This window comes from Saccopteryx bilineata, chromosome 6 (assembly GCF_036850765.1).
Source record: "Saccopteryx bilineata isolate mSacBil1 chromosome 6, mSacBil1_pri_phased_curated, whole genome shotgun sequence".
NCBI lineage: Eukaryota > Metazoa > Chordata > Mammalia > Chiroptera > Emballonuridae > Saccopteryx > Saccopteryx bilineata.
This window is the reverse complement of record NC_089495.1, coordinates 134,091,408-134,117,698: the sequence shown is the minus strand read 5'-3', so window position 1 is coordinate 134,117,698 and position 26,291 is coordinate 134,091,408. Positions and strand designations below refer to the sequence as shown.

Sequence of the window (26,291 nt, the reverse complement as noted above, 5' to 3'; positions counted from 1 at the left end):
TCTCATTGGTGATGGAAGCTTCTGTTGCAATAGGTGAATAACTGCTAGGTTCGTCCAGAACAGTCCCAGATATTTGGTTGGATGGTTTTTTACCCAGAAGGACACAGCCATTCTCAGAGCACAGAGAACCCTGGCCTGAAGTCTATAGAATTACCAAGTTGTGTAATCTATTAAAGAGGCCGTGTGTATTGCTGATTCATCTTCACATATTATAGCAGAATTACAGAAAAAGGAAAATGAAAGAAAATTACTTTTTTTTTAATAATCACTGGGATTTAAAATGGTACCATTTCTGTGGACACTAGTCTGGCAGGTTCTCTAAAAGTCAAACATGGAATTACCACTTGACCCATCAATTCAACTTCTAAGTCTATACCCAAGAGAACTGAAAACACACATCCACACAAAAACACGCGCACAGATATTCATGGCAGTATTTCTCACAATAGCCACAGTGGAAACGACCCAAACGTCCATCAGTTGTTGGAGAAACATGACATGCTGTACCACACTGTGGGACCGTGTTCGGCCACAAACAGGAAGGAAGCACCAATCCGCACAGTGACACAGGTGACTCTGAGAACAGGATGCCACGTGAAGGAAGTCGAGCGTGAGGGCACAGCATGCATGCTTGCGTTGTAGAGATGTCTGGAACAGGCAGGTCTGCACAGACAGACAGAAGGCCAGTGGTTGCCAGGGGCTGGGGGGAGAGGAGCGGAGTGACTGCTGAGGAGTTAATAGTTCCTCTGTGGGTGACAAAAATGTTTGACAGCCTGGCCTGTGGTGGTGCAGAGGATAGAGCGTCCACCTGGAATGCTGAGGTCTGCATTCAAGCCCCAGGTATGCGTGGTCAAGGCACGTATGAGAAGCAAATCGTGTGAGTTGAGGCTCCCGCTCCAACCCCTGCCCTCTCTCTCTTCTCTCTGTAAAATCTATAAATAAATTCCTTTTTAAAAAAGTGTGACAATTAAAGAGTTGTGTTTGTGCAACCTTGTGAATGTAGTAAATGCCACCGAATTATATACCTTAAATGAGTGAATTGTATGGTATGTGAATTCTATCCATATTTAAAAATTAGTAGCCTTCTCCATAAGTGAAGTTGATGAGCTTCCAAAGATTAAAAAGATCGATTGAATTCCCCTTGGAATGTAATCAAAGGAGTCCCGGTGGTCAAGTCCCTCATGGTGATAGTTAGGAGCACATGAATAAAGATCTGAGCACCTTCCAGTGAGGCGGGAGGAAAAGGCCCCTGACGAAGAGCCGAGTCCAAAGTTGCAGGACACCACGGTGGCCGCTCCTGCGAGGGATATTCGCTGGAGGGCTATCAGGCTCTCCCTACCCCCTTGCTGTTGGTCTCAGGTCCCCGCAGGGACATCTGTCCTTTGAAGTCTATAAAAAGTCTACTCTAGATGTTTTCCTAAAACTCTGAAGGGAGAATGAAGAGGCGCGGCAGTTGAACTCAGTTGAAAGTGCTCTTTGCTGCCATCTTGTGGACATTTTCGGAAAGACACCTTAGTGGAGGTGACCCAAGAAAGCTCTTTGCTGTCATCTTGTGGGTGTTTTAGGAATAGCTTCTGAGTGGAGGTCAAGGAAAGCTCTCTCTCCTGAGGCATTTGAGCCAATGAAGAATGTGTTGGACCCAGGGCTGTGCCGTAGATGTGGTCATCTGTGCTCTGGGAGTAGCTCACTGGAATGGAAAGCCCTGCCAGGTTCCCTGGCACAGGGCTCAGCACAACCTAATCAACTTCTCGCCCAACTCTTACCTATGCATGCCTTATGTAACCTTCCCCTCTTAGCTTCCCATGCGCTCTGGGGCAAGTTTTGGACTAGCTGTGCACTTAGAGAGCCTGTGTAGGTCAGCACATCCAGGGCCAGTGGAGTACAAACCAAATATTTATTTTGCATGTAAAGGAAGCAGCTGAGGAGGACCAGGTCTGGGAGCAGAAAGACAGGGCACAGACAGTCCACAGAGCAGCTGACCAAGCCAGACGTAACCCTGGGGGAACTCAGGAGGCCTGGCCTGGGGCCTGGGGTTGGAGGACCTGGGACTCAACTCCAGGTGCAGCATTTGCAAGAGGAGCTGAACACCAGACCCTGTGGGCAGCTCTGCAGGAACAGCCGCCCCCCCGCACAGGTGTAGTAGCTGGACCGGTCCTGAGGGTTGGGGTAGAGTCCATCAGCTTTGTCCTGGCAGAAGGTGTCCTGTCCAGGGCTGGGGCCTTGCTCAGGCTCAGAGGGCGGGGCTGCCGTGGGAGCCTCCGGCCGTGGGGGCTCTAGAGGTATAGACGGAAGATCTGGAAAAACAGTCAAGAGTCAGGTAAGTCTTCCCCGAGAGACTGTGCAGCCCACAGGCCACAGACAGGTGGCAGCTCCATACCCCACACCCCACACAGAAAGAGCAGACAACAGCCACACCTGTAGCCACAGCACAGCTTAAGAGAAAACACTGGGGCTACCTGTAACAGGTGGCCAGTGGCCATCTACCATCTGCAAAGCCCAACCACACATTGGCGAGGGCCTGTGGGGGTCTCACACTACCAGCTGAATGTAGACTTTCTTCAGAGAGAGAAAGAGGCTGCTACCTTCAGCCCAAGGGCCCCTGGAGGGATACCCTGTAGCCAACACCCTGGGGAGGGGAGGCATTGCTACAACAGAAAGAGGAAGGAGACCATGGAAAGAGACTCATTTCAAGTTTCCTCAGCTCTGGTGGGTGAGATTTTTGAAATCATAGTATTGAGGTAAAGCTGTTTCTTCAGAAGGAGCCAGGACGTGCAGGTTTCATACAGTACCCCCAAATTCTGCTCTTGTCCCTCGCCCTGGACTCACTGAGCTCTGTCTGCAGTGTCTTGATGAGGGGATATCGGCCCTGGTTACAGAAGGAGCCAGCAAAGTCGTCCATGTCCAGTGCCCAGACCATGGCCCCGCCCAGTCCTTTCTGCTTCAGATAGCTGACCTGTGTGCAGAAGGAGATGGGGGTGGAGAAGTCCAGGGAAGATTGGCCAGGGTAGCTCCCAAGCCTAGCTTCCTCTTCTGGATGGGGCTCTTTATGTCTCCAGCACCCCCATACCCATGTGGTTGAGGCTTCTGGACACAGCCCTAGGCTGGGAATCCAATCGCTGAGACCTGATCCCTGCCAGTCATGAGTCATTTTGGAATTTCCCTGTCCAGACATAAGCATGATCTGGGGTTGGGGTGTGGAGTAGATGGGTTGTGAACTTCTTTAGTTTGGAAGCATTAACATCTCAGCCTTTCCTGCACTGTGGTCCACTGTGTTTGAGGTACCGTCTGGTCTTTTTTTTTTTTTTGTACCCCTCTGAAATGAGAAGCAGGGAGGCAGAGAGACTCCCGCATGCGCCCAACTGGGATCCACCCAGCATGCCCACCAGGGGGTGATGCTCTGCCCATCTGGGGCATTGCTCTGTTGCAATTGGAGCCATTCTAGTGCCTGAGGCGGAGGCCATGGAGTCATCCTCAGCACCTGGGCCAAATATGCTCCAATGGAGCCTTGGCTGCGGGAGGGGAAGAGAGAGATAGAGAGGAAGGAGAGGGGGAGGGGTGGAGAAGCAGATGGGCGCTTCTCCTGTGTGCCCTGGCCGGGAATCGAACCCTGGACTTCCACACGCGAGGCTGATGCTCTACCACTGAGCCAACCAGCCAGGGCCTATCTGCTGGTCTTGATGAGTGCAGTTAACATAGGGAGTAACCAAGCTTCCCCAAGGTCTGAATCAGTCCCCTGTCTCCACGGTTCTGCACTTCCCCAGACTCCTGTTTCTGCCCTTCCCTAGATCCCTGAGGCTTCCTCCAGGGATGGCTGTTGTTCCCTCAGAGGGGCTTCCCTGTCCCCTAACCCTGCTGGGCACCACAGATCACCCCTGGAGGAAGGCTGGGGTTGAGGGTGGCTAGTCTGGGAGCCGTGCTGGCTCCACTCTCCCTCTCTAGCCACCTCCCCTTTGCACCTGTACCCCCACAGGGCTCCTGGTGAGCGGGCAGACATTCTCCCCTTTCCTCTCCACCATGCCTTTGATCCTTCAGCATCTGCCCAGAATGCCCACCTGCTCTGCTTTAAAGACTTTCTCAGAGACCTCGTAACCATGACCCCCTCTCCCACCTCTCCAGCCAGGACCACACTCCTTTCTCATGTTCCCCAGAGCACTGGGTCCAGGGTCCTGCCAGCCTCTGCCCTCATGGTGACTGATGCGACAGAGGGCTGACACAGTCCCTTCTGCAGGAGCTGGGCTCCCACGGGGAGACGGGCATGGAAACAGCAATCACACTACACAGTCGAGCCACCAACACTGGGCAGCAGCCATAGAAGTAAATCATAGATCTAAAATTTGAAAATGCATTTGGTATTGTCAATAGACTGAATAAAGTGATATGCCTCAGTGTTTGTGTTTCTCTTCTTCATGTGTCGGTAGAATTTGTTTGTTTGTTTTTTCCTTTTTGAAGGGAGAGGAGGGAAGATGGAGAGACAGGGGTTCCCACATGTGCCCTGACTGGGATCCACCTAGCAGTGTGGCAGACGGGTTGTAAACTGACAAAATCCTTACAGCCTAGGGCTTAGTTTAAGACTAAACTCTTCTCCACACCCTTTTAAGACTAAGCTCTCTCCCACACCCTTGCTGTTTCATGGTGTGTGGGGGTGGTGCACTCTTATGAGGATTCCCGTTTATACCTTAGATATGTGACTTTGTATCAGAGACTTCCTTGTTTTATAAATGGATTTGTTCTCTGAACTATATAATAAAGCTGGCTAGGGGGTTTGCCTTTTTTTCCTGTATGCCATCTGCCTACAGGAGGCATCCGGATCCCATCCTTTTTCTTTCTGTACTTAGCTCTTAATCTCCCACCATTCTCCCTCAGGACCTGGACAATTACGAGTCATGCTGGTTCTCAGTAGAGCAACCCCCATCTGAGGCTGATGCTACGCCCATCTGGGGCCGTGCTCGCAACAACCAAGCTATTTTTAGTGTCTGAGGCAGAGGCTTCACAGAACCTTCCTCAGCACCTGGGGCTGATGCGCTCAATCCAATTGAGCCATGGCTGTGGGAGGAGAAGAAAGAGAGAGAAGGGGGAAGGGGAGGAGTTGAGAAGCAGATGGTCTCTTCTCCTGTGTTCCCTGGCCTGGAATCAAACCCGGGACATCCACACTCTGGACCAACACTCTACCACTGAGCCAATCAACCAGGTCCAGAATTTGTATTTAATACATACCAATTCTTTCAAGAATGCTACTCAGTGTGGAGCAATTTTTTTTAATCATTGCATCTTTTCTTATCAAATGCTGTTGCATGGATACCTGTGAAATGCTGGGATATTTTTTAAAAGACTCCTCCTCAAAGAGGTTCTGAGTGCTGTCAGTGGGTATTACTGAGAGCCCCTTCCCCCAGATCACCCCTCCCAGCAGAGCTGGGCCTCACCTTGGTTTTGAAGCTCTCCACATCATCAAAGCCCACCCACTGGTTACCCAGGAAGGCATAGGGCACCTTCTGATCTTTGATTCTGCGCTCAGCAGCCCCCTTCCAGGCGCAGACCTGTGGAAACAGAGGGCAGAGCTGGGGAGGAGGCAGGGACACAGCAGGCATCAGTGCCTTCCTGCCAAGAGCAGACCAGAGATTAGAAAAATTATCTGAGGAAGCCTGGAGAACCAAGGGAGTTCTAGATAGAGTGACCTAGAACCCTGAAGTCAATCAGACACCTGGGTTTAAGAATAAATCCAAGATGGCAGGCATGGGATGGAATGCACCTGGCCAGCATTCACCGTGCCAGCATCCTCACTCAGAAACTCAGGACTCAGGTAGCTGTGGGTTTCCTACCTCATAGTAAGCCAGCAGCCCTGCCTCTCTGGTGAAGGGGCCAGAGGTTCCAGGCCCTGTGGCTGGGGCCCCCACTCCGGTGTCTGATGAGGAGGCCAGGGTGAAGGATCGTCCATAGGTGGGCATGCCGAGGATCAGTTTGTTGGCAGGGGTCCCCTTCTGCAGCCACAGTTGCACGGCATAGTCCTGGTGGCAGGAGGGGACAGGCTTGATTTTCTTTGCTCTCATCCTGCATGTAGTCACCCAATGTGGGGGTGCATGGGGCTCCGTGAGAGCTTCATGGGCCTTACTTAGTGCCCCAACCCTGCCCTGTCTGGAACTCTCATCTAGGGAGATACACTGCATGGTGCTATCATCAAGAACGTGGGCTTTGGCATCCAACAGCCGTTCCCTGTAGCACATAGTTATTGACGACCCACCATATGCCAGGCACTGAGCCAGATGCTTGGGACACCTCAGAGAGCCACACAGTCAGAGTCCCTGCCTCATCCAGCAACTTATTTTTATCTTTCTGAGCCCCAGGCTTCCTGTCTGTAGAGTGGAAACAGTAAAAACATCTATCTCCAAGGGCATTGCGAGAATTGAAGGTGGTAAAGCACGCGTGAGGTCTAACATGCAATAATGGGCAGCTACAATCAAGAACAGCTTTCACTGTATTTACTTATATTGTGTTCTTTTTGCTAATCTGCAGGATTCATCTGTTATCAGACTGGAGCCGGGTGAGGGCAGAGCCCCTGCTGAACTCGATGTCCCTCTTATGCACGTTTGGAAAAGTCACCTCTCTGGCCAGAAGCACCCCGGGACACAGCACGGAGAGAAGGAGGGACCTCCGTGAGGGAGAGGGGTCTACCTAACTGCATGCATGCAGAGCCCATGCCCAGAGCACAGTTCCCACAGGGCTCCAGCCCCTGGCCTCCCAGCCACGCGTGCTCGTGTTGCTTCTCCAGGACCCACTGTTGTCCGCATGGGGTCAGCGTGGCTCAGTGTGGCACGTGAATGCCAACTTCAGTGCCCAAAGAGGGTCCCTTGACCGTGGAAGAGCCACAGAAGCCCAGGATGTCCCTCTCGCTGATCAGAGACATGGACTCGCCAAAGTGAACGGCATCATGATGCAGGGTGACGACGTTTGAAATACAGAGTGGGTCGTAAGAAGTGTCTGGCCTGCTCAGTGGGGAGCAAGGAAGACGCTAGGCAAGAAACCCCTCCCCCCCAGTCTAAACCCAAACCTGCCCTTTCCTGGGCTTTGTGGGTACGGGATTCTGCCCTAAGAGACACCCCCACCTCTGAAAGCTCTTTCCAGGAGGTCAATCAGTGACCAGGAACAAAAGCTCGGCCGCTGTCCTGAAGGAAATGGGGTGTGTGTGAGGGAAGCTGAGAGCCTCCAACCAGGGTCTGGGGCGCTGAGGCCCCTGAATAGGTCTGCTGCGTCTGACCACAGCCAAGACCCCGCCCAGCGGTGAAGCTTGTGCTCAGCGTGGTGCAGGAAAACTGAACAAACAAGCACCCAAGGTACAACACGCTGGCTTCTCGGCGCCCTGCTTGGTTATCCAGGGTTGGTTTGTTTGTTTGTCTGTCTGTCTGTCTTCTATTAGGTTCCTCGGGACTCAGAAGAGGCCCTTGACAAGGACCATGGAGGGCGTCGGACCTGGTTCCTCCCGCCGCTTACCACGTTGAGTTCTGCGGCAGCCCCGCTTTCCCCCTGCCGCTTGTAGAGGGGGCTGTTATGGCCGGTGGTCCTCTCCCACGAGCCGTGGAGGTCATAGGCCATCAGGCTGATGAAATCTAGGTTCCTGCAGGAGGCATGGTGAGAGGTGGGAGGCCAATGTGCAGGGGAGCCCTCTCCGCCCTTCCCCCCACACAGGGGTCCCAGAAAGGAACCTCATGGTGAGAGGTGGGGTGCAGGCTCTCAAAGGTGCTGCGGACAGTGCCCCCCAGTGAAGCCACTCCCATCCACGTGGGGGGGGGGGGCGGTTGGCAGCCCATGTCTGTAGCATCCTCCCCCAAGCTGTCTCCCCAGCACCCTCAGAACCAATTCCTTTTGGAGATGTGAAGGGTTTCGGTATTCCCCTCCAGGATATTTAACGTTAAGATGGCATTCCCAAGGAGAAGGGCAAAAGAGCACAGAGGGTAGCTGGAAGGCTGGAGCAGCAGCAGCGTGGTGAGCAACAGCCCTGGATGTGCCAGGGGGCCGGGGTTTCCCCAAACCATCCCGGGGAGCTCAGCCTGCCCTTGGCCCCTTCCAGCCAGAGAACACAGGGTGTATGTCTTCTCTGGAGACTCACCGTGCGATTTTGTCCACCTCGTATCCGGCTTCTACGTACTGCCGGCCGGCCGGGACTGCTGCGCTCAGGAGCAGGCGTTCCTTCCCTGAGGTCCGGGCTTCCTGCTGGAAGGCGCTGGCCAGGTCCTGCAGGGACAGCTCAGAGTGAGCACAGGGCCACGGACCAAGCTGGCCCTGTGATCCCCAAGCACGGTTCATGCTCAGGAATCTGAAAAACGACAAGCTCATCTGTGCCAGGTAAATGTATAGGACAGCTGGCCCTGGGGGCAGAGCACCCCATGTCATGTGGGCACATATTTGGGTTCCTGGGCACCCTGACCCCACCCAGCCAGACCTGCACAAGGGCAGTGAAGTGTTGCTTGTCAGAGGGAGGGCTCCCCCGGCTTCCTGGGTACTCCCAGTCAAGGTCAAGGCCGTCGAAGTCGTATTTGCGCAGAAACTTGATGGCTGAGTTGACAAAGGTCTGACGGTTTTGGGCTGTGGCGACCATATCTGTGAACCTGGGGGGTGATGACAGGCAGTAGGCACCCCTCCCTTTTCAGAGGCAGTGAGAACGCACTCAGAACACTGGCGCTGGGCCGTTTGCTTGTGAGTTATGGGCCTGGCTGAGGACACAGGACAACCTGGAAATGTGTCCTGTCCCCCAGGATTGACATTGCTGGGCTCATGACTGGTGAGGAGCCCACCTCACCCAGCAGGGAGGCTGACAAACAAGAACCCACGTCTCCTAAGATCAGAGGTGAAGGTCTGGGGTGTGAAGGCGACTGTTCCCATCACTGTCTGCTGACTCCTGTTTGTGAGTGCTTTGTGACCTCACTGTTTCCAGTGTGGCCTCGCCCAGAGCCCCAGGTCTCCGGGGCCACCTCCCCACACCTTCCTTCCTCAGTAACCCCCTTTAAAACCCTGAACTTTTTGAGGGTCTTAATTTTTTTACAGACTGATCTTATTTTAATTTTTTAAATTAATTTATTAATTTAATGTAATTTAAAACAGCCATTCTTACATGGGGTTGATGTGCCTGGCACCCCAGGCTAAGACCCCTGTTGTGTATGAGCCGTATTTTGGGATAGTGAGTAATGAATTTTATCAGGTTGTCTGAGTCAAAAACATTTTATGAAGACCATTTTAGAACTTTGAAAACCATATATTCTGGACTTTCTAGGAAACGTCTAGTTCCAAATATCCCATTCCATTATCTCCGTAAATCATCAAAAATGTTCTAGAAATGCCAATATTTTGGCAGTTAAGCTCAATATCACAGGCTGTGTTTGACACTCATAAAGGAACAAACATTCTCAGAGAAGATACCCTGTTACAGAACTCAGAAAGCATTAGACACTGCATGTTGCCTGTGTTTATCCGGGACTCTCTTTTGATCCATGGAGGAAGATACTGAGGCTGAGAAGGGGTCGGAATCTCTGTGCTGCTGGCAGGACCGGCCGTGTGCCAGCTCGCAGCCTCGCCCACTCTGCTGTCCTCCAGACGCGACCGGACCTCAAGCCCTGCTCCCGTGCCCTCACCCTGGCCACAGCACAGCCTGGCCTGACTCCCTGACCACAGCTCTGTCTGGCCGGCCAGCCAGTTCCCCGCACCAGTGCTCACAGTCAACTCACTTCTGCGTGCCGAAGTTCCAGCCTCCCACGGCCAGCAGCGTCTTCAGCTTGGGATTCCTGGAAATGACAAGGGAAGTGACAGAAGTGACCCCGCCCACCCCCAGAGCCCACCTCACTGACCATGAGAGCCTGCCGGAGTTGATGGGGGGGAGGGCATGTGAGCCCCTGTGCACAGCCCTTGCTGGGGAAGCTGTGGATTGGGAGAGAAAGGACACAATCCTGCCTTGTCGGACCTGCGAGCGGCTGAAGGACGTACACACGAGGAATTCAGGAAACGAGATTTGGAAAGATGTAGAGAGAGGCTTTGCCAACGCTGCGCTAACACTTGAGCTGATGGGTGGATGGATGGAGGTGAGGGGGAAGGGAGTTCATTCCAGCTATGGGAAAGCATTCCAGCGTCCTGATCCCACTCAGACCTGAACTTGGGGCTACATGTCCTCCCTGTCTCCGCTTACCTCCCCCACATAAGCTCAGGAAAGCCCAGAGAGGTGGGTATGCACCACACCGCAGTGCTGGGGAGGTGTTGGCTCTGGGAGGAGGTAGCACCGTCACCCCTCAGAGCCCCCCAGAGGGGTGGCTCTGCTTCCCTGTAGCACTTACGTCTGCTTCAGGCCGTTGAACTCCCTGTAGAGCTGCTCGTCATTCCACTCGATGGAGCTGAGCTGGTGACCGTTCATGCCAGCAAAGGCGTAAATGAGGTGGGTGCACAGCCCAGGGCTCACGTCCTTGGGCAGGAAACGAGCGGCCCCCTGTCGGTACTGGGCCCAGTTGGTGAAGTAGCAGACCAGTATCTCAGCAGAACCTGTCCAGTTGGGGCCAAGAAAAGAAATGCCAATCAGAGGGCTTCCTGGGGTCTAGCGCCCTCCGGCCAGGGCAGAGTCTAGGTAATGCCAGAGGGTGTTAAACAGGCAGAACTTTCTAAACACAGCTAGGAATGTTCCAAGATGTGAGATAAAATGCAGATACTCAGAGTAACAGAAAGGAGGCTCGGGTTTGTGTGTTCTGTGGTCCAGCTTTAAAGAGGTTTGCGTTTGCTCGTTTTCTCTTAGAGAAGTTGTTGATATTACTGATAAGGTTGTAATCAAGGGCTCATTTTATCTAGGAAAAGGCTGCTAGTTTCTGTCATCCCTGGTAGTGTGTGTGAAGACATTCTGGCAAGGGCCTCTGCTCCAGGGGCTTGGTCCTGCTGTGAGGACCCCACCGAGGTGAATGCCACGCTGGTGATTAGAACACCAGAAAGCAAGAGAGCGAGTCCTCACTCCCAGCCTGCAGGGTGGTCTCTCTCCATTCCTGGCTCAGGGGTCCCCACATGAACATTGCTCTTCCAGCCTCGCAGTCAACCACAGTGGGGTTTCATGGGAAGCAACCTGAGATGCCAAGAACTCAGTAGAATGGTGAGTTTGTACTGTAGGACATTTGTAGTCAGTGTCTAGACCTTGGGACTTCCATTCACCCTGCCAGGGTCTCTCTTCCCCCTCTGGCCCCCATGTGGCCACTGAGAGGGCAGGGGAGTCAGGGGTGCAAGGCGGTGGCCACAGGAGGCTGTGTGGGAACCCAGAGCATGTAGGACCAGCGGAGCCAACCCTGGAACACAGAGGCTCTTGCAGGAGTTGGAGCAAGAGGTCACCCAGGAATGGAGCTTGCAGGTGGGGCCTGGGTGTGTAGCCCACAGAGATCTATATAGAAGGAGCGATTGGTGACTCCCCAGAGCTAATGTAATGGAGGAGGGAGGAAATTATCCCAGAGAACACACCCCTGGGGCCGTGGGGGAAGGAGACAGCAGCTCTTTTCCTATCACCTCCTGTAGTCCCATCTAATCTTGACCTTGTATCCCTCTCCACCAGAGCGGTCAAGTTTGGTGGTTAAGAGCTGGGACTCTGAAACTTCAATGCCTGGGTTGAAATCCTAGCTCCGCAACTTCCTCTGTAAATGGGAACAGCTGTGACTCTTCCTGGCCAGCCGTTTAGTGGACAAAGAGCTCATGTGAGCAGACCGCCAGAGCAGAGCTGGTATACACTCACCATGCCCCATGCCCAGAAGTAACATCAGACTAAAGCTTTTTGGGAAACCTACAGCCTCTGTCATTGCATGTACATTATTTCTGGGCCCTGGCCAGTCTCTCCTGTAAGACCAAGAGGGGAACTGTGTGTCCAGTGCCACAGCCCAGCCTCGTGACGAGGGTCTGAGAGGCAGGCACCTTTGGGCCACGAAGTATAGGGAGTGGAGGGGGGTGAGAAGGGAACCCATAGATCCCAGTTGCTGAGTTGCTGCAGATCCCCCAAAAGCTCTGCTATGCCCAACGCTGGAGGAGCCCTGTGGCCTCTTCCAAGCCCACATTCAATCAGCTCCACAGACACTGCAGAAAGTGTGTTCTCCTTGCTGAGCGACATGGCTGGGACGTGGATTGGGACAAGACAGGTTTCTGAGCCCCATAGGCTCATTCTGTCGGGGGAGGACATCTTTGTCCATAATTAGAAACATGAATACATTCTGTAAATGTGTGCAGGTTCTCTGACCTCAGGAAAGACCTCAGAGCTGCCCCTTAGACATGCGGGAATTCAGCTGACAAGCAAGGAGTCAGGAACCTTCCTGGGGGTGAAAAGTTCAGGACTATTCTGGGCGGAGGGCACTTCTTGGGATTGAGCTTTGGTAGAATCCCCACTGAAAACTGGTGGGAGCTCCTGGTGTGGTGAGGGGCGGGAGCAGAGACAGGGAGGAGCTGTAGGAACCCGGAGCCTTCAGAAAGGCAACACTTACCCCACGGGACCATCAGCAGAGCCATCAGACCTGCAGAAACACCAGAGAGAAGGTGGAGGTTAAGCGTTGGAAAATCACTGACTTGTGAAATATTCAGAGAAGATAAACAGCTGTCCTGGGGCTGGACAGGAGATGACTTCTCTGGGTGACACCTGTGTGCCTCCACTCAGAGCCACTGTTCAGACTTCCTGTGGCTTTGCCAGCCCATACCCCCCCCCCACACACACACACAGAGTGGGGCTGACATGTTGAGTCCTTGGAGACCTGGTGCTCTGTAGGACTCTCTAGAAAGCATTTATGTCACCTTTCTGGGGTCTTTGGGTCTCCCTCTTTACCTAATTAAATGTGCATAAACATCTTCAAGGACACTCAGGGTCATGGCCCTGGGTATACCTCTTTCAGGAAAACTGTTGTGAGGTTGGGGGAAAACCCTGGCAAAGAGAAAAATACTTCCTTGTAACAAACAGTCTTGAGCTGAAAGAATCCAAGGGAAACCCACAGGAACTGCAATCCAGGAGGCAGAGAGAGAAACGATCTCACCTGCAGGTTGTCCCAAACACCCTGCTTCACACATGCACGTCCCCCAGCTCCTGACAGCTCCCACTCACCTGTCCAGCCCACAGACCACGCCATGGTGTTGATGTGGAAATAGACTGCCGCCTGGAGAGCAGCTCTCAGGTCTTGCCCTCCTTTTATGAGCCGGGGGCCTCACCACCTGTCCTGAAAAGGGAGGGGCAGGGGGAGAGAGGGTCTGGGGCGTGGTGTGGAGCAGCATGAATTGGGCAAACACCACAGCAGGACTTGAGCAATTCTTGGCTTCTGGAATAGTCACTGGGTGTAAACTGGGTATCTGGCATTGCCAAACGGGAGGCAGAGCAAGAGAAGCAGGAAGTGTTTCCAAACCTCCTGCTGGACAAGCATGATTCTGATGTCCTTTGAGTGGGTTGGTGAGGACCACATGTGGCCCCAGAAGTCATGGGCTTTTGGAGAAGAGAAGTGACTCACAAGTCAGGGGAGCTGGTCCGTGACCCTCCTGCTTGCTTGTCCATGACCCATGCTGGAGCCCAGCTGCCTCCTCTCTAAGCCGATGAGTGTGCAAAGTAATATTTCATGATAGTAATATTTTTATTACTGTGAAACTGAAAGTAATATTTTCCTCCATTGATTGAGAAAAACACATAATGATAAAAAGCCACTATGAGCTTAGTAATAGTTTAAAAGTCTGTGTTTGTGTCCTGGGCCCACAGTAACAAATTATCACAACCTGCAAGGCGGCAAACAATGGAATTTTCTTCTATCCTAGCTCTGAGCCCAGAAGTCTGAATCAAGGTGGGGCCACGCTTTCCCCAAAGGCTCAGGGGAAGGATGTGTCCTGCCTCTGCAGCTGCTGTGGCTCCTGGGGTTCCTTGGCTTGTGGCCTCTGTCTCCCTTGTAAAGTGGCCTTTCCCCAAGTGTCTGTGTGAATTTGCCTTTCTGCCTCTTATAAAGACACTTGTGATTGGATTTGAGGCTCACCCAAATCCAGGACAATTTTATTCTGAGATCCTTACATTAATTACATTTGCCAAGACCCTTATTCCAAGCAGATCACATTCTGAGGTTCTGGGTGAAGGCATCTTTTTTGGAGGGGTTGGTTACCATTCAACCCACTCAGGAAAAGTAAAACTGTGGCTTCAAGAGGATCCAATATTTGGTCCATGGCTTAACATTAATGGCCTGGCTGAGTGCGTAACAATGTCCTGTGGCAGCAGGTTCCAGAGTCAGGTTGCCTGGGTTCAAATCCCAACTCTGGATTTACTCCCTGTGTAACCTCGAGTAAGTTCCCTAACTTCTGTGAGCTCATTTCTTCATCTATAAAGACCACCACAGAGGCTGCTGTGAAAGGCCGCATGCTGGCTGCTGTCCCTCCTGGTTCTTACTGGCCATGACTCTCCTGCCATCTCTGTGGATGTCAGAGTCAGGTTAGTGACATTTTGCGAGGTCTCTGAGTTGGTGGCAGGTCTTTTTGTCTTTGCTCTTCCTGGAGCAATCACAGTCTTTGCTTTACTCATTTCTGTCCCCTTCAGTTGGAGACCCTACTCGTATGGCAGAGGTGCCACACCTCCCAACAGAAAGGGTGGGTGTAGGAGTACCTCCTGCTACAGAACTGACTTGCCAGCCACATGCTCTCCCGACTCAGCTTTGTGTAACCGGGAGGACCTGCGCGGCGGTGCCCAGGCTCTGTGCTGCCCCCCGACTCAGCTTTGTGTAACCGGGAGGACCTGTGTGGCAGTGCCCAGGCTCTGTGCTGCCCCCCGACTCAGCTTTGTGTAACCGGGAGGACCTGCGCGGCGGTGCCCAGGCTCTGTGCTGCCCCCCGACTCAGCTTTGTGTAACCGGGAGGACCTGTGTGGCAGTGCCCAGGCTCTGTGCTGCCCCCGACTCAGCTTTGTGTAACCGGGAGGACCTGTGTGGCAGTGCCCAGGCTCTGTGCTGCCCCCGACTCAGCTTTGTGTAACCGGGAGGACCTGTGTGGCAGTGCCCAGGCTCTGTGCTGCCCCGTCTCCCCAGCGCCAGTGTGCGCCGCAGTCCACAGATGGCATCATGACCTAGGGTAATGGCAGTGGTTTCTTCTCATCTTCCTTAGTTATTATTTTATTCAAAAAAATGTAATAGAAACTTACTAAATGAAATGAGCTCTGGTGAAAATATTGTGAGGGTGAGGGGCTGAATATTGCCCCTTGATACAAAAATTACCATCTCCTCACAGGCTCCTGAATGGTAACATGGAGCACCCTGTGCGAGAGCAGGTGTATGCCATGTTTCCTAAAAGACAACAGGAAACTATCAATTTGGAAGTGGTAATGGAATTCCAGTTAAAATAAAGAATAAAACAAGATTGAAGCCTTTCACCACTATTGCTAAGGAAATCAATGTATATATGAACGGTTCAAGTGCCAATAGTTGTAGATATGTTTGTATATCTAGAATAGGTTTTCTAGATTCTATAGGTTTCTAGATTCTATAGAAAAAAATCATAATAAAAGAGTTTGGTAAAATGGCTGGATTTAAGGTACACATTAAAAAATAACTCTTCTCTAGTTTAGCAATAGCCAGTTCAAAATAGAAACGAAGGAAATAAATGTCTAAAGCTTTACAATACTCAGGAACAGATTTAATTGTAAAATCTAAAAAATCTGGGCACCTAAGGAAGGGAATGATTCCCAGGTGAGGTGGAGACACAGCTGCTGGCTGATGTGGCCTTCGGTCATGCTGAAACCCGCATCCGGGAGCCCCACTGTCCTCTGTGAACAAAGACCACATTGAGTCCTCTCTAGCCATGCAGGTTGTAGCCATGACATTTGTGACTGTCCAAATGTCAGCTTGTTTCCTGGTCCTGATGGACCATGTCGCCGAGGTAGCTACTCTGTCACCAGTAGCAGCTTAGAGCCGGAGGCAGCTGGCACACTCGGGGACCAGGGCCGAGAAGGGAGGGCCGGGTCTCCCTAGTCAGCAGAGACCAGAAACAGTGTGTACCCCTGCCCAGCCTCTCCCTGCTCCCCACCCCAGGGCCATCCTCAGACTCTGATGCTCCACAGGGGACCCTTTCTTCCTCTCCTCCCTCCTTTATTATTTATACACATAATTATTGAGGTTCCACATGTTCATTGTATTCATTACAGCATTTGAAAAAAATAAGACAAACTTAAGACAGGCTATGTGTTGCCTTTTGGAGCCTGAAATTCTGTATTTCCCTAAAAAGAAATAAATATTTCCTCAAAACATTACTGAATAAAAAAGCAAGGTGTGCCTGGGGCACAGGGCAGATTGCACATGGGCGTCTACCCCGTCTCCAGCAGCACCCAAGAATAACAGTCACAGGAGCAAAACAGTGGAAACCCACTGAGAGTGGTCAAACACAGAGACCACACAGAGCACACAAGGGCAGGTAATCCACAGACCAACAGGTCCTGAGACTCAGGTGGCAGGTGGGAGCCCACAGGAAGCAGGGGTTCCAGGCAAGCACCCAGAGAGAGCCACGGTGAGCAGACAATTGTGAACAGGGTGAATCTGAGAACAGGAAGTGGGTGAACCACCAGATCCCCACATCCTTTTCTTCCCATAAAACACAGAGAAGAACCAGAGTGGCTGTGGACTGGGAACAAACACTCTGCCCAGCAGAGAGTGGTCCTGGCTGGCTGAGGTGCCAGCTGGAGACACAGACGACTAGGGCACTGCTCTGACACCCCCACCCCAGCCCCCGACGGGAGACTCAGCAGGGCTTCAGAAGTGTCTTCCGAAGAAAAACTGACCAGCCTGAGAGAAATGGCATTGGTTCTGTAACGACATCTGGGGGCCCCAACAGAATAGCCTTGGTCCTGGTGTCCCCAAAGTGGGTCCCTCAGAGAAGAAGACACTCGGCCCAGAGCTCCCAGTCAGCTGTGGGTGAGTCAGCACCATGATCACCTGACACTGGGGGACCAGTGCCCACGTGAGAGGGGGGCAGCAGACAGAAGGACAGCTGGGAGGACCGCTGTGGGCGGTGCGAGGGCTGCTGGCTTCCCGAACTGTAAAGGTCATGGTCGGCATGGTGACCATGAGCACAGGTCACTTTTATTATGTAACAATGTTTTTTGGGTTTTTTTTTTTACAGAGACAGAGAGTGAGTCAGAGAGAGGGACAGACAGGGACACACAGACAGACAGGAATGGAGAGAGATGAGAAGCATCAATCATTAGCTTTTCATTGCGCGTTGCAACACTTTAGTTGTTCATTGATTGCTTTCTCATATGTGCCTTGACTTCGGGCCTTCAGCAGACCGAGTAACCCCTTGTTGGACTCAGCGACCTTGGGTTCAAGCTGGTAGGCTTTTGCTCAAACCAGTTGAGCCCACGCTCAAGCTGGCGACCTTGGGGGTCTCAAACCTGGGTCCTCTGCATCCCAGTCTGACGCTCTATCCAATGCGCCACCGCCTGGTCAGGCTATTATGTAACAATGTTGAATGCACTTGCTTGCTGTACACCTGTTAGAATCGCGCTGAGCCAGCTGCTGGGACCTCTGAGACGAAGCCTCACACCAGCCCTGTGGGATCACAGCCTGTGGGCTGTTTGCTGACATCATTTCTCAAAATGTACATGCCCGACAGGCGCAGCCCTGAGTCACTCACATTTTGGCTTCATCTCATCAGTAAAAAAAATGTTTTGTTTCCACATGGACTTGAGGCTTTTCTCATCTTCCTCCAAACTTGTTAAAGTTGAAATTTCTCACCAAAGTTTTAAACATGATTTTTTTAACATAAACACCTAAACATGATTTTAAATAATAACAACTGTGCTATTTTTAAAAAAATATTTTATTTATTTCAGAGAGAGGAGAGAGAGAGAAGAGAGAGAAAATGGGGGGGGGGGGCAAGAAGAATCAACTCCCATACATGCCTTGATCAGGCAAGCCCAGGGCTTTGAATCAGCAACTTCAGTGTTCCAGGTTGACATTTTAACCTCTGCGCCACCACAGGCCAAACTACAACTGTGCTATTTTTAAAATTCCATACCTTATAATTATTTCTGAAAGTCTAGATATTTAGCATTAAGCGTGATTGTAAATGGTTGTATAATACATCATCCCCTAGGCATGTCATACATTAATTATCCTTCCTCCTGTTTTAAAATGTAGCTTGACTTTAACTGACTTTCTGCAATGACTATTCTCTTACTGTGCACGCATTTCTTCTCAGTTTCTTAGGATAAACTCCTAGAAGTAGAGTTTCTGAATCTCTGGGCCTATAAGCATTTTTTTCCTGCTCTAGATATCAGTGGTTTTTGTTTGTTTTGTTTTGTTTTCTCCTAACAGGAGGTGGGGTTGGAGAACAGACAGGAAGGGAGATGAGAAGCATCAACTCATAGTTACGGCACTTTAGTTGTTCATCAATTATTTTCTCATATGTGCCTTGACTAGAGGACTACAGCCAAGCCAGTGACCCCTTGCTGCAGGCAGAGACAGTGGGCTGAAGGCAGCGACCATGGGGTCATGTCTCAAGCCGGGAACCCAGTGCTCAAGCTGGTGAGCATGTACTGTAGCCCGATGAGCCCACGCTGAAGCTGATGACTTCAAAGTTTCAAACCTGGGTCCTCAATGTTCCAGGCGGATGCTCTATCTACTGCACCACCATCTGATCAAGCTAGATATCAGTTCTGAAGCTGGTTTTGGTGGGGTTCACGTATGGTGTCATATAGAAAGCTTAGGTGAACTTGTACTTGGAGAAGCTTAGGTGTTTACAGTGAGATTTATCCAAAGTTGAAAATAGATTTTTCACCAGTTCCCAATGTCTTATTCCCCTTCTGTCCGCTAAGGGAAAAGTCCACTGCTATCTTCACTAAGTCCATCATAAAAACCAAAGTCCAGATATTCTGCACCATGTTCTAGGCCTTGGCAAACCTCAGTCCAGTCCAGTCACAGCTGCAAGCCTGCCCTTGGGGGAGGGTCTGGCTGGCAGCCAGGGCAGCGCGGCTGCTCCTTACAGGGCACGTGCTTCCCAAGCAGAAAAGCAAAAGAGTAAAAAGGGCCAAATCTCACTGATAACTGTGTTATATTTTTGGTATAGGAAGGATTAGGTTTCCTTTAAAATGTCCTGGGCTTGTTCTGATTTCTCCCAGGAGCCAATCAGATCCTTCTTCTAGGCTAGACTGACAGGCCTCTAGGGTTGGTGCCATTCTGGTGTCCACTGAGCATGCCTCCAAGTGCAAGCACAGAAACTGCTCTCCGCCCCCAGAGCCTGGGTCCTGATCTCAGTATTTGGGGAGACCACTCCCAAACCTGAGTCCAGGGCGAGGCGTGGTGGACGCTGAGGGCGCAGCAGGGTCTGAATGTGCCCAAGAGCCTGTGAATGTTTCAGCCACCCGGAATGAGCTGCCCAGAGGCGGCTCCCCAGTTTCGTGGCAGAGCATGTCCAGCTCCCTCTGCTCTGTGTGCCCCCATGTCCCGCTACCTGCTGACACTAACAGTCTGACGGGTCTCCGAGATAGGAAATTTGGCTCAAAGTTGAAACTAGCAGTTGAGCAATGAGAACAATTTATTCAGATGATTTTGCTCAGTATCTTACTACTATAGTTTCTTTATTCCAGTTCCTTGTCTGTGTGACCATGGAAAATTGAGAATATTCATATAATTAGTTTTGTCTATTAGCAATAAGGTTCTAATACAACTGTATAGAAGTTTCACTTTTATTTTTAATGTTTGTTCATACATGAATTCACTAATCAAATATTTTTAATGTATTATTTTTATCAAAAAATTATTTTCTTCAGCCCCAAATGTTTTTTTAAATTTATTAAATTTTCCGGGTGTAGGGATGACTGGTTCACAAAACCATCCAGGTTTCAAGTGTATAAACAGCTGGCTAATGCGTGAATGTGATCAGTAAAACAATAAATTTAACATTTATTGAAAATTTTGTCTGTACCATAAAACTAAACCCTTTATGTACGTGATCTCATTAACTAAACAAAAACCCCAGCAGGTGAATATAATAAGTTCTAATTTACAGAGAAACAAGCAGAGGAATTGCGAGGTCCATCTCTTAACCTTACAGGTGTCTGGGGTCACGCTCTCCATGCGGAAAGGAAGGGACAGTACCATGTGGAAAGGAAGGGAAAATAGAATCAAGCAGCATTAGTTGCAGCCAATTCTAATTGCCAGGCCTTCAGCTTCTAAAAAATATATATTTATTGTTAGGGGGAGAGAGAGAGACACACACACATACAGTAGGTGTTCCATTTATGTAAGCATTTATTGGCCACCACACTACAAGGACTCAGAGCTGACATGACAGGACCCCCTAGTCTCTCAGGTGGGACCTCTGGCCAGTCACAGGGCCAGATGGGAAATGTCAGGGCTCCCTTCTGTGTCAGGGGAGGTGGCTGGCAACACTCAGAGGAGGCAGAGCTGAAGTGACAGGACCCTTTATGATGTCTGAGTGGACCCTACACACACACACTCAGCCAGGAAATGCTCTTCTCTGCTGCCATCTAGTGTACACTTTGGGAATGCCATTCATTTACTAAGTATCTGTAAACAGTGAATGTCCAAAGCACTTTCCATTACCTGTAGTTCAGGATGTCTGAGATAGCACACTATGGTAGGAACCAAAGTGCATGTGAGGAAACTTACTACTCTGTCAGATGGGACTCCTCTCCATGGAGACAAAATTCAAAATGTGATCCCTCTTACGTAGGACCCCTAAACGGTCAGAAGACATAGCCCTGGTATGGCATGACTCCTTACTGTCCTTGGGAGAATCCACTTCCTTTTTTTTTTCTTTCTAGTGAGAGAAACTGACAGAGAGACAGAGAGAGCGGCAGACAGGAAGGGAGAGACGAGAAGCATCAATTCTCCATTGTAGCACATAAGTTGTTCATTGATTGCTTTCTCGTATGTGCCTTGACCAGGGGGCTACAGCAGAGCAAGCGATCCCTTGCTCAAGCCAGTGACCATGGGGTCATGTCTATGATCCCATGTTCAAGCCAGCGACCCCACACTCAACTAGTGAGCCTATGCTCAAGCTGAGTGAGCCAGTGCTCAAGCCAGAGACCTTGGGGTTTCGAACCTGGGTCCTCTGCATCCCAGATTGACAGTCTATCCATTGCACCACTGCCTAGTCAGGCTAAAAGGACCCACTTCTTACATCACAGGACCCAAAGTTGATGTTATTGGACCTGTATTCTCTCAATGATGACCCTCTACACTGTCACAAGACCCAGAGCAGATGTGACAGGATGCCCTACACTGTGAGGGAAAGAACTTTGCCATGAACTCACAAGAAGCAAAAATTATGACACCCTCCCTACTCAGGGAGGGACTTCTCCTCACACAGGTCCCATAGTGGTGGGACAGGAGCTCCTGTTCTCTCTGGTGAGACTGTTTGCCACACTCACAGGAAAGAGAACTGATGTGACAGCACTCCCTACTGTGTCAAATGGAACCCCTTTCCACAATGACAGGACCCCTTACTTTCACAAGGCAGACCCTTCTTCCTGTGAGAGGACCCCATTACTTCACTGTCTTGTATGAATATGAATTCACCTTGAGCATGTATTATATGTTCAGTATCTCTTGTTCATCCGATTAAGTTCATGTATTAAATCCATTCATTTCCTACTGCTCATGTTCACAGCTGGGGGTGGCTAGAGCCAATCACAGCTGTCCTCCTGGACAACACCAAATTTTTATTGGATAATGCATAATGTACACAGGTTGTTGTATGGTTCTCATGGAATTACATTTTAAAATATGTGGCATTTATGGCTCTCTCAGCCAAAAAGGTTCCCCACCACTGTGTTATAAAGTACTGTACTTAAATCTGCAGGTTACATAGAGACACTAAGTCCAAATGAATTTTTGAGGAATTTATTAATTAGCCGACTAGCTACACGGGGCACAATCCTGAATCATGTAGGCCCTCTTAACCATTCTAGACCTCTTTTATACAAAATCAAGTACTGGTTGGGATGGGTAAGGAGGGAGCATGGTACCAAGAGGAGTGGTCTCGTGATCCCTTTGTCTAGAGGTAAAGGTCACTCTCAGGACTCCAGGAGGGGAGGAAGAGTTAGAATCAGTGTAGGAATTTTTAATTAAGATATGTATACATTGTTGTCTAAAGCATCTTAAGGAAGGGGAAGAGGGAGTTTCCAGATAAGTTTTATCCTTCCAGAGAACTATGATTAGTTACTAACCAACTTTTTCCCCTTTAATCTCTTTCTCTGGTTTTTTTTTTTTTTCTTTTCAGAGAGCAGGGGTAAGGAGGCCTCACTCTTCCTTTTAATTGTTAACTAATGTTAACAATTTTTACAATTCCTTGGCACCTTATCACATTCCCCACTGGTTTTATATCCTGAGTCAAATCCTTGACTCATTTTAATGAGGTGTATAAGGCTGTTGAGTAGGCAGGGGCCTAAAGTTAAGGCTAGTATTAGTGATCTGCAGACACTGTTAAGTAGAAACATCAGCCTATAACATGCAACAGAAAGGGTGATGCCTTTTGTTCTCATTTAACAGGTAGAGCTTGATTGATATTTTCATTAGCAGTAATACAGTCTACTGAAGAAACAAATGCTACTGATTAATTTCTTACAACCTGTACAAACCTGCAACTTACATAAACCTTTAATTTTTATAAACTTTCTTAACTATTCAGAAATAACTGGCTTTCATAACAACCTACTTTCTTCCTTTTTCTTTCAAAAGTATTTCTATACCTTATATCTTTATCATCAAAACCATACAATTCCTTTCTAGTCAGAACTCTTAATTTTAAAAATCTTAACCTTTAGTAACAACCAAACTGGCAATAAGTAATTTTTCTTTAAAGAGTACTTCCTTTTGGAGGTGTCCTCCCTCTAAGTAGCTAGCATTCATAGGTTAAGTATAAGCACATATATATTTTTCATTCATCTTGTAGCTTTCCTTCTAGCAAAGGGACTTACATCTTCCTTCTGTATGACTCATAGCAGTACATGCACCAACCCTTAAGATAACTTGTTCTGACTTTCCTTTGACCTCAGTTACCCTCCCTTCCCAAAGTCCAATTAAAAGGATGTCCTCAGTGAGTTTCCTCGGGCATTAGCTGTGCGTAGACCAGCCAGCTTCCAGTTTGTGGCTGGAGCAAAGCATGCTGTCCTTCTCAGGGTCAACTACAACGGTTGGCAGAATCAGTCTCTGCTGTTCACGAGGGTGTCTCTGCTGGGACTGAAGGCTTCAGCCGGCTGTGGTGGGTCCAGGCAGGTATGCCTTCTATCTCGGCAACAGTGGGAGTGGTCAGGATCACGATGTGTGGACCCATCCACGTGGAAGTCAGTCCTTGGATGGCGTACTTCTTTACCCAGACTGAGTCCCCAGGCTGGAAGGGATGTACCAGATCTCCTGGCAGTGCTGGAATCACCTCTCGGACAGTCTTTTGGACAGCCTGCTGAGTAATCTGTAGACCCTGTAAGTACTTAAGGAAGGAGTGGTAACTTAAGTCAGCTTTTATTTCTTCTCTGAGTTTTGATAGTAAGGGAGGGGGTCTCCCAAATATTATTTCAAAAGGAGTGAATCTTTCCTTGTAGGGGTGCACCTCACCCTAAGGAGGGCCAGAAGGAGTAAGGTGGGCCACTTTTCACCAGTTTCAAAAACAAATTTGGTTAAAATTTCCTTTTCAGATCCGACTCATGTGTTTTACCTGCCCTGAACTTTGGGGCCTGTAGGCACAATATAATTTCCAATTAATATTGAGTGATTTTCCTACTAGCTGTGAGATCTTGGATACCAATGCAGGCCCATCATTAAAATAGGCAAGATAGAATTTCATATCATAATTTCTTTTTTTTAATTTTTTTTATTCATTTTTAGAGAGGAGAGAGAGAGGGAGAGAGAGACAGAGAGGGAGAGAGAGGAGAGAGAGACAGAGAGAGAGAAGGGGGGAAGAGCTGGAAGCATCAACTCCTATATGTGCCTTGATCAGGCAAGCCTAGGGTTTCGAACCAGCAACCCCAGCATTTCCAGGTCGATGCTTTATCCACTGCGCCACCGCAGGTCAGGCATATCGCAATTTCTTAACAACTGTTACTGCAGTCTCATTTCTAGTAGGAAAAGCTTCTACCTATCTATTACTTTAGTAAAATCTATTTCTAAATATTCACCTGGGAAAGTTTCTCTCTCTGTTTCTCTTTATAATTTCTTTACTTTGCTTAGTATTTATCTGGGCACAGACTAAACACTAGGACATTATGCCTTCTGCAATAGATTCTAAGTCTGGCTTTTCTAATTATTTCTTCTTATTCTTATCCATCCCTTTCCTGCTGGCAAAACTTTTTCTAATTGGTTGCAAAAAAGCCTTTGGCAATAAGGGTTCTAGTAAAGTCACTAAAATTTCCTAAAAACCCCACTGGTTTTAGGGCTACCTTATTGGTAGTGTCATCAGCTGCTTGGTTTTTCTTGAGTTTTTAGGGAGTCCCCCTCTTTTGGTGCTCTGGACAGTGGATGATGGCCACTATTTCAGGGGAGCAGTCTCCTGCATTGTTGGGGTGAGGGTTTGAGCCTCACCTTTGTTAGTTCCTAAGCCTTCTCCTGATGGCCCCTCTTTGACTGTGCCTGTCTTAGATTGTTCCTGCATTCAGGAATCTTACCCATCTTTGGCTAACCAGCCATCTTAGGGGCCAAACAGAGTTATGTGAGTGAGGGAGGAGCAATGTCCCTTCCGAAATGCTTAGTTTTTTGTTGTTGTTGTTGTTGTTGTTTTTAATTTATTCATTTTAGAGAGGAGAGGGAGAGACAGAGGAGAGACAGAAGGGGGGAGGAGCTGGAAGCATCAACTCCCATATGTGCCTTGATCAGGCAAGCCTAGGGTTTCGAACCAGCAACCCCAGCATTTCCAGGTCGATGCTTTATCCACTGCGCCACCACAGGTCAGGCATGTTGTTGTTGTTTTTTAAAACTTATAATACATTTTCTTTCTTTCTAATTTCTAGAGCTGAATGCTATGTAAAGGCTAACTGACTGCCTTAGTATCTTCTGGCTCCTAGGTGCATAGACTCTGTAAGTTTTCCATAGTCTAAGAAAGTTTCAGGGGTCTTCTGAGGATCCTGAATAACTTCTGACACCTTAGACAACTTTATGGTTCTTTTTCTTAGTATCTTCCCTGATCCTGGATAACAGAAACTGGCGGGAAGTGTCCAAACTTTCCTCACTTGCTTGAGTGCTAGGGTCCCGCTTAGGCCAGGCAACCAGAAACATTTTCTTGAGGTGGTCTTGGTTGTCCTAAGTGGGGCAGCGTATGTACAGTACAGATTCTAACAGTCCTGTTAGGGCTTGAGACTTCCCCGAGAAAGGGGATTCTAAGCTTTCTAATTCTATAGGTCACTTGGGGAAAAAAGGATTTAAACTATTTCCTATTACACCTATGCCTCAAATTCTAAAGATCTAGTTAAAAGCACCAACTGAAATGACCAATATTTCATAAAATAAATCTTATACTAGCCTGACCTGTGGTGGCGCAGTGGATAAAGCGTCGACCTGGAAATGCTGAGGTTGCCAGTTCGAAACCCTGGGTTTGCCTGGTCAAGGCACATATGGGAGTTGATGCTTCCAGCTCCTCCCCCCTTCTCTCTCTCTCTGTCTCTCTCTCTCTCTCCTCTCTAAAAATGAATAAAGAAAAAAAAGATTCTATTATATGAAATTCTAGAAAAGGCAAAATTATAATAAATAAATAAATAAATAAATCTTACACTCTACTTAATCATAAATACCTTTTACATTCTAAGAAAACATACCTTATTTATGCTGTAGCTTTATGGACCTTAACAGATAATGTCTAAAAAGCTCAAGAGAAATAGATTTCTGTTCACATCCTTTAGCTCTTTTAATCTGGGCTCAAAACTTAAATGTTTCCTACCGCCACAATTAGTAATCTATTTTCTCCTTTCCACCTATTATGTTGAGAATTCTACTGTTAAACCAATCAATAGTAATATTTGTTACTCTGGGTTTGGTAACATAACATTGAACAATACTGCTTCTACGGTCCCCAGCTCATGAGCAGACTGGACCTTACCACTTTAACAGCTTCAAAAATGATAATCTGAACATTTATACACTGTATAAAAAGATATCATTAATTATTATTGATAGATACGTGAATTCCAAACTGCCCTTCTGATGTTCTGCTTATCTGTCAGACGTCACCTTTACTGGACTATCGCCCCTGAGACAGAGGAATTCCAAGAATCTGACAAGCCGCCCGCCCGTAGGAGAAGCATTCCAGACATACCAGGACTTTTGATTCAACACCCACATACTCGAAATTCTTCCTTACCC

At 49.1% G+C, this 26,291-nt stretch overlaps 1 protein-coding gene and 1 non-coding gene across 2 annotated transcripts; both read right to left on the bottom strand.

Moving 5' to 3' along the window:
- Positions 1-1,875: 1,875 nt before the first annotated feature.
- Positions 1,876-13,199, bottom strand: CHIT1 (chitinase 1). Its single transcript, XM_066234942.1, has 11 exons — positions 13,076-13,199; positions 12,468-12,497; positions 10,311-10,512; positions 9,711-9,767; positions 8,432-8,597; positions 8,099-8,223; positions 7,483-7,606; positions 5,817-6,002; positions 5,421-5,534; positions 2,827-2,953; positions 1,876-2,294 (listed from the first exon to the last, which is right to left on the bottom strand). Exons 1-11 carry the CDS (start codon positions 13,098-13,100, stop codon positions 2,050-2,052), a joined length of 1,401 nt encoding a protein of 466 aa, XP_066091039.1. The 5' UTR covers positions 13,101-13,199; the 3' UTR covers positions 1,876-2,049.
- TRNAA-CGC (transfer RNA alanine (anticodon CGC)) lies at positions 3,586-3,661 on the bottom strand. Its single transcript has one exon. It is a non-coding gene; the product is annotated as a tRNA-Ala (tRNA).
- Positions 13,200-26,291: the final 13,092 nt, after the last annotated feature.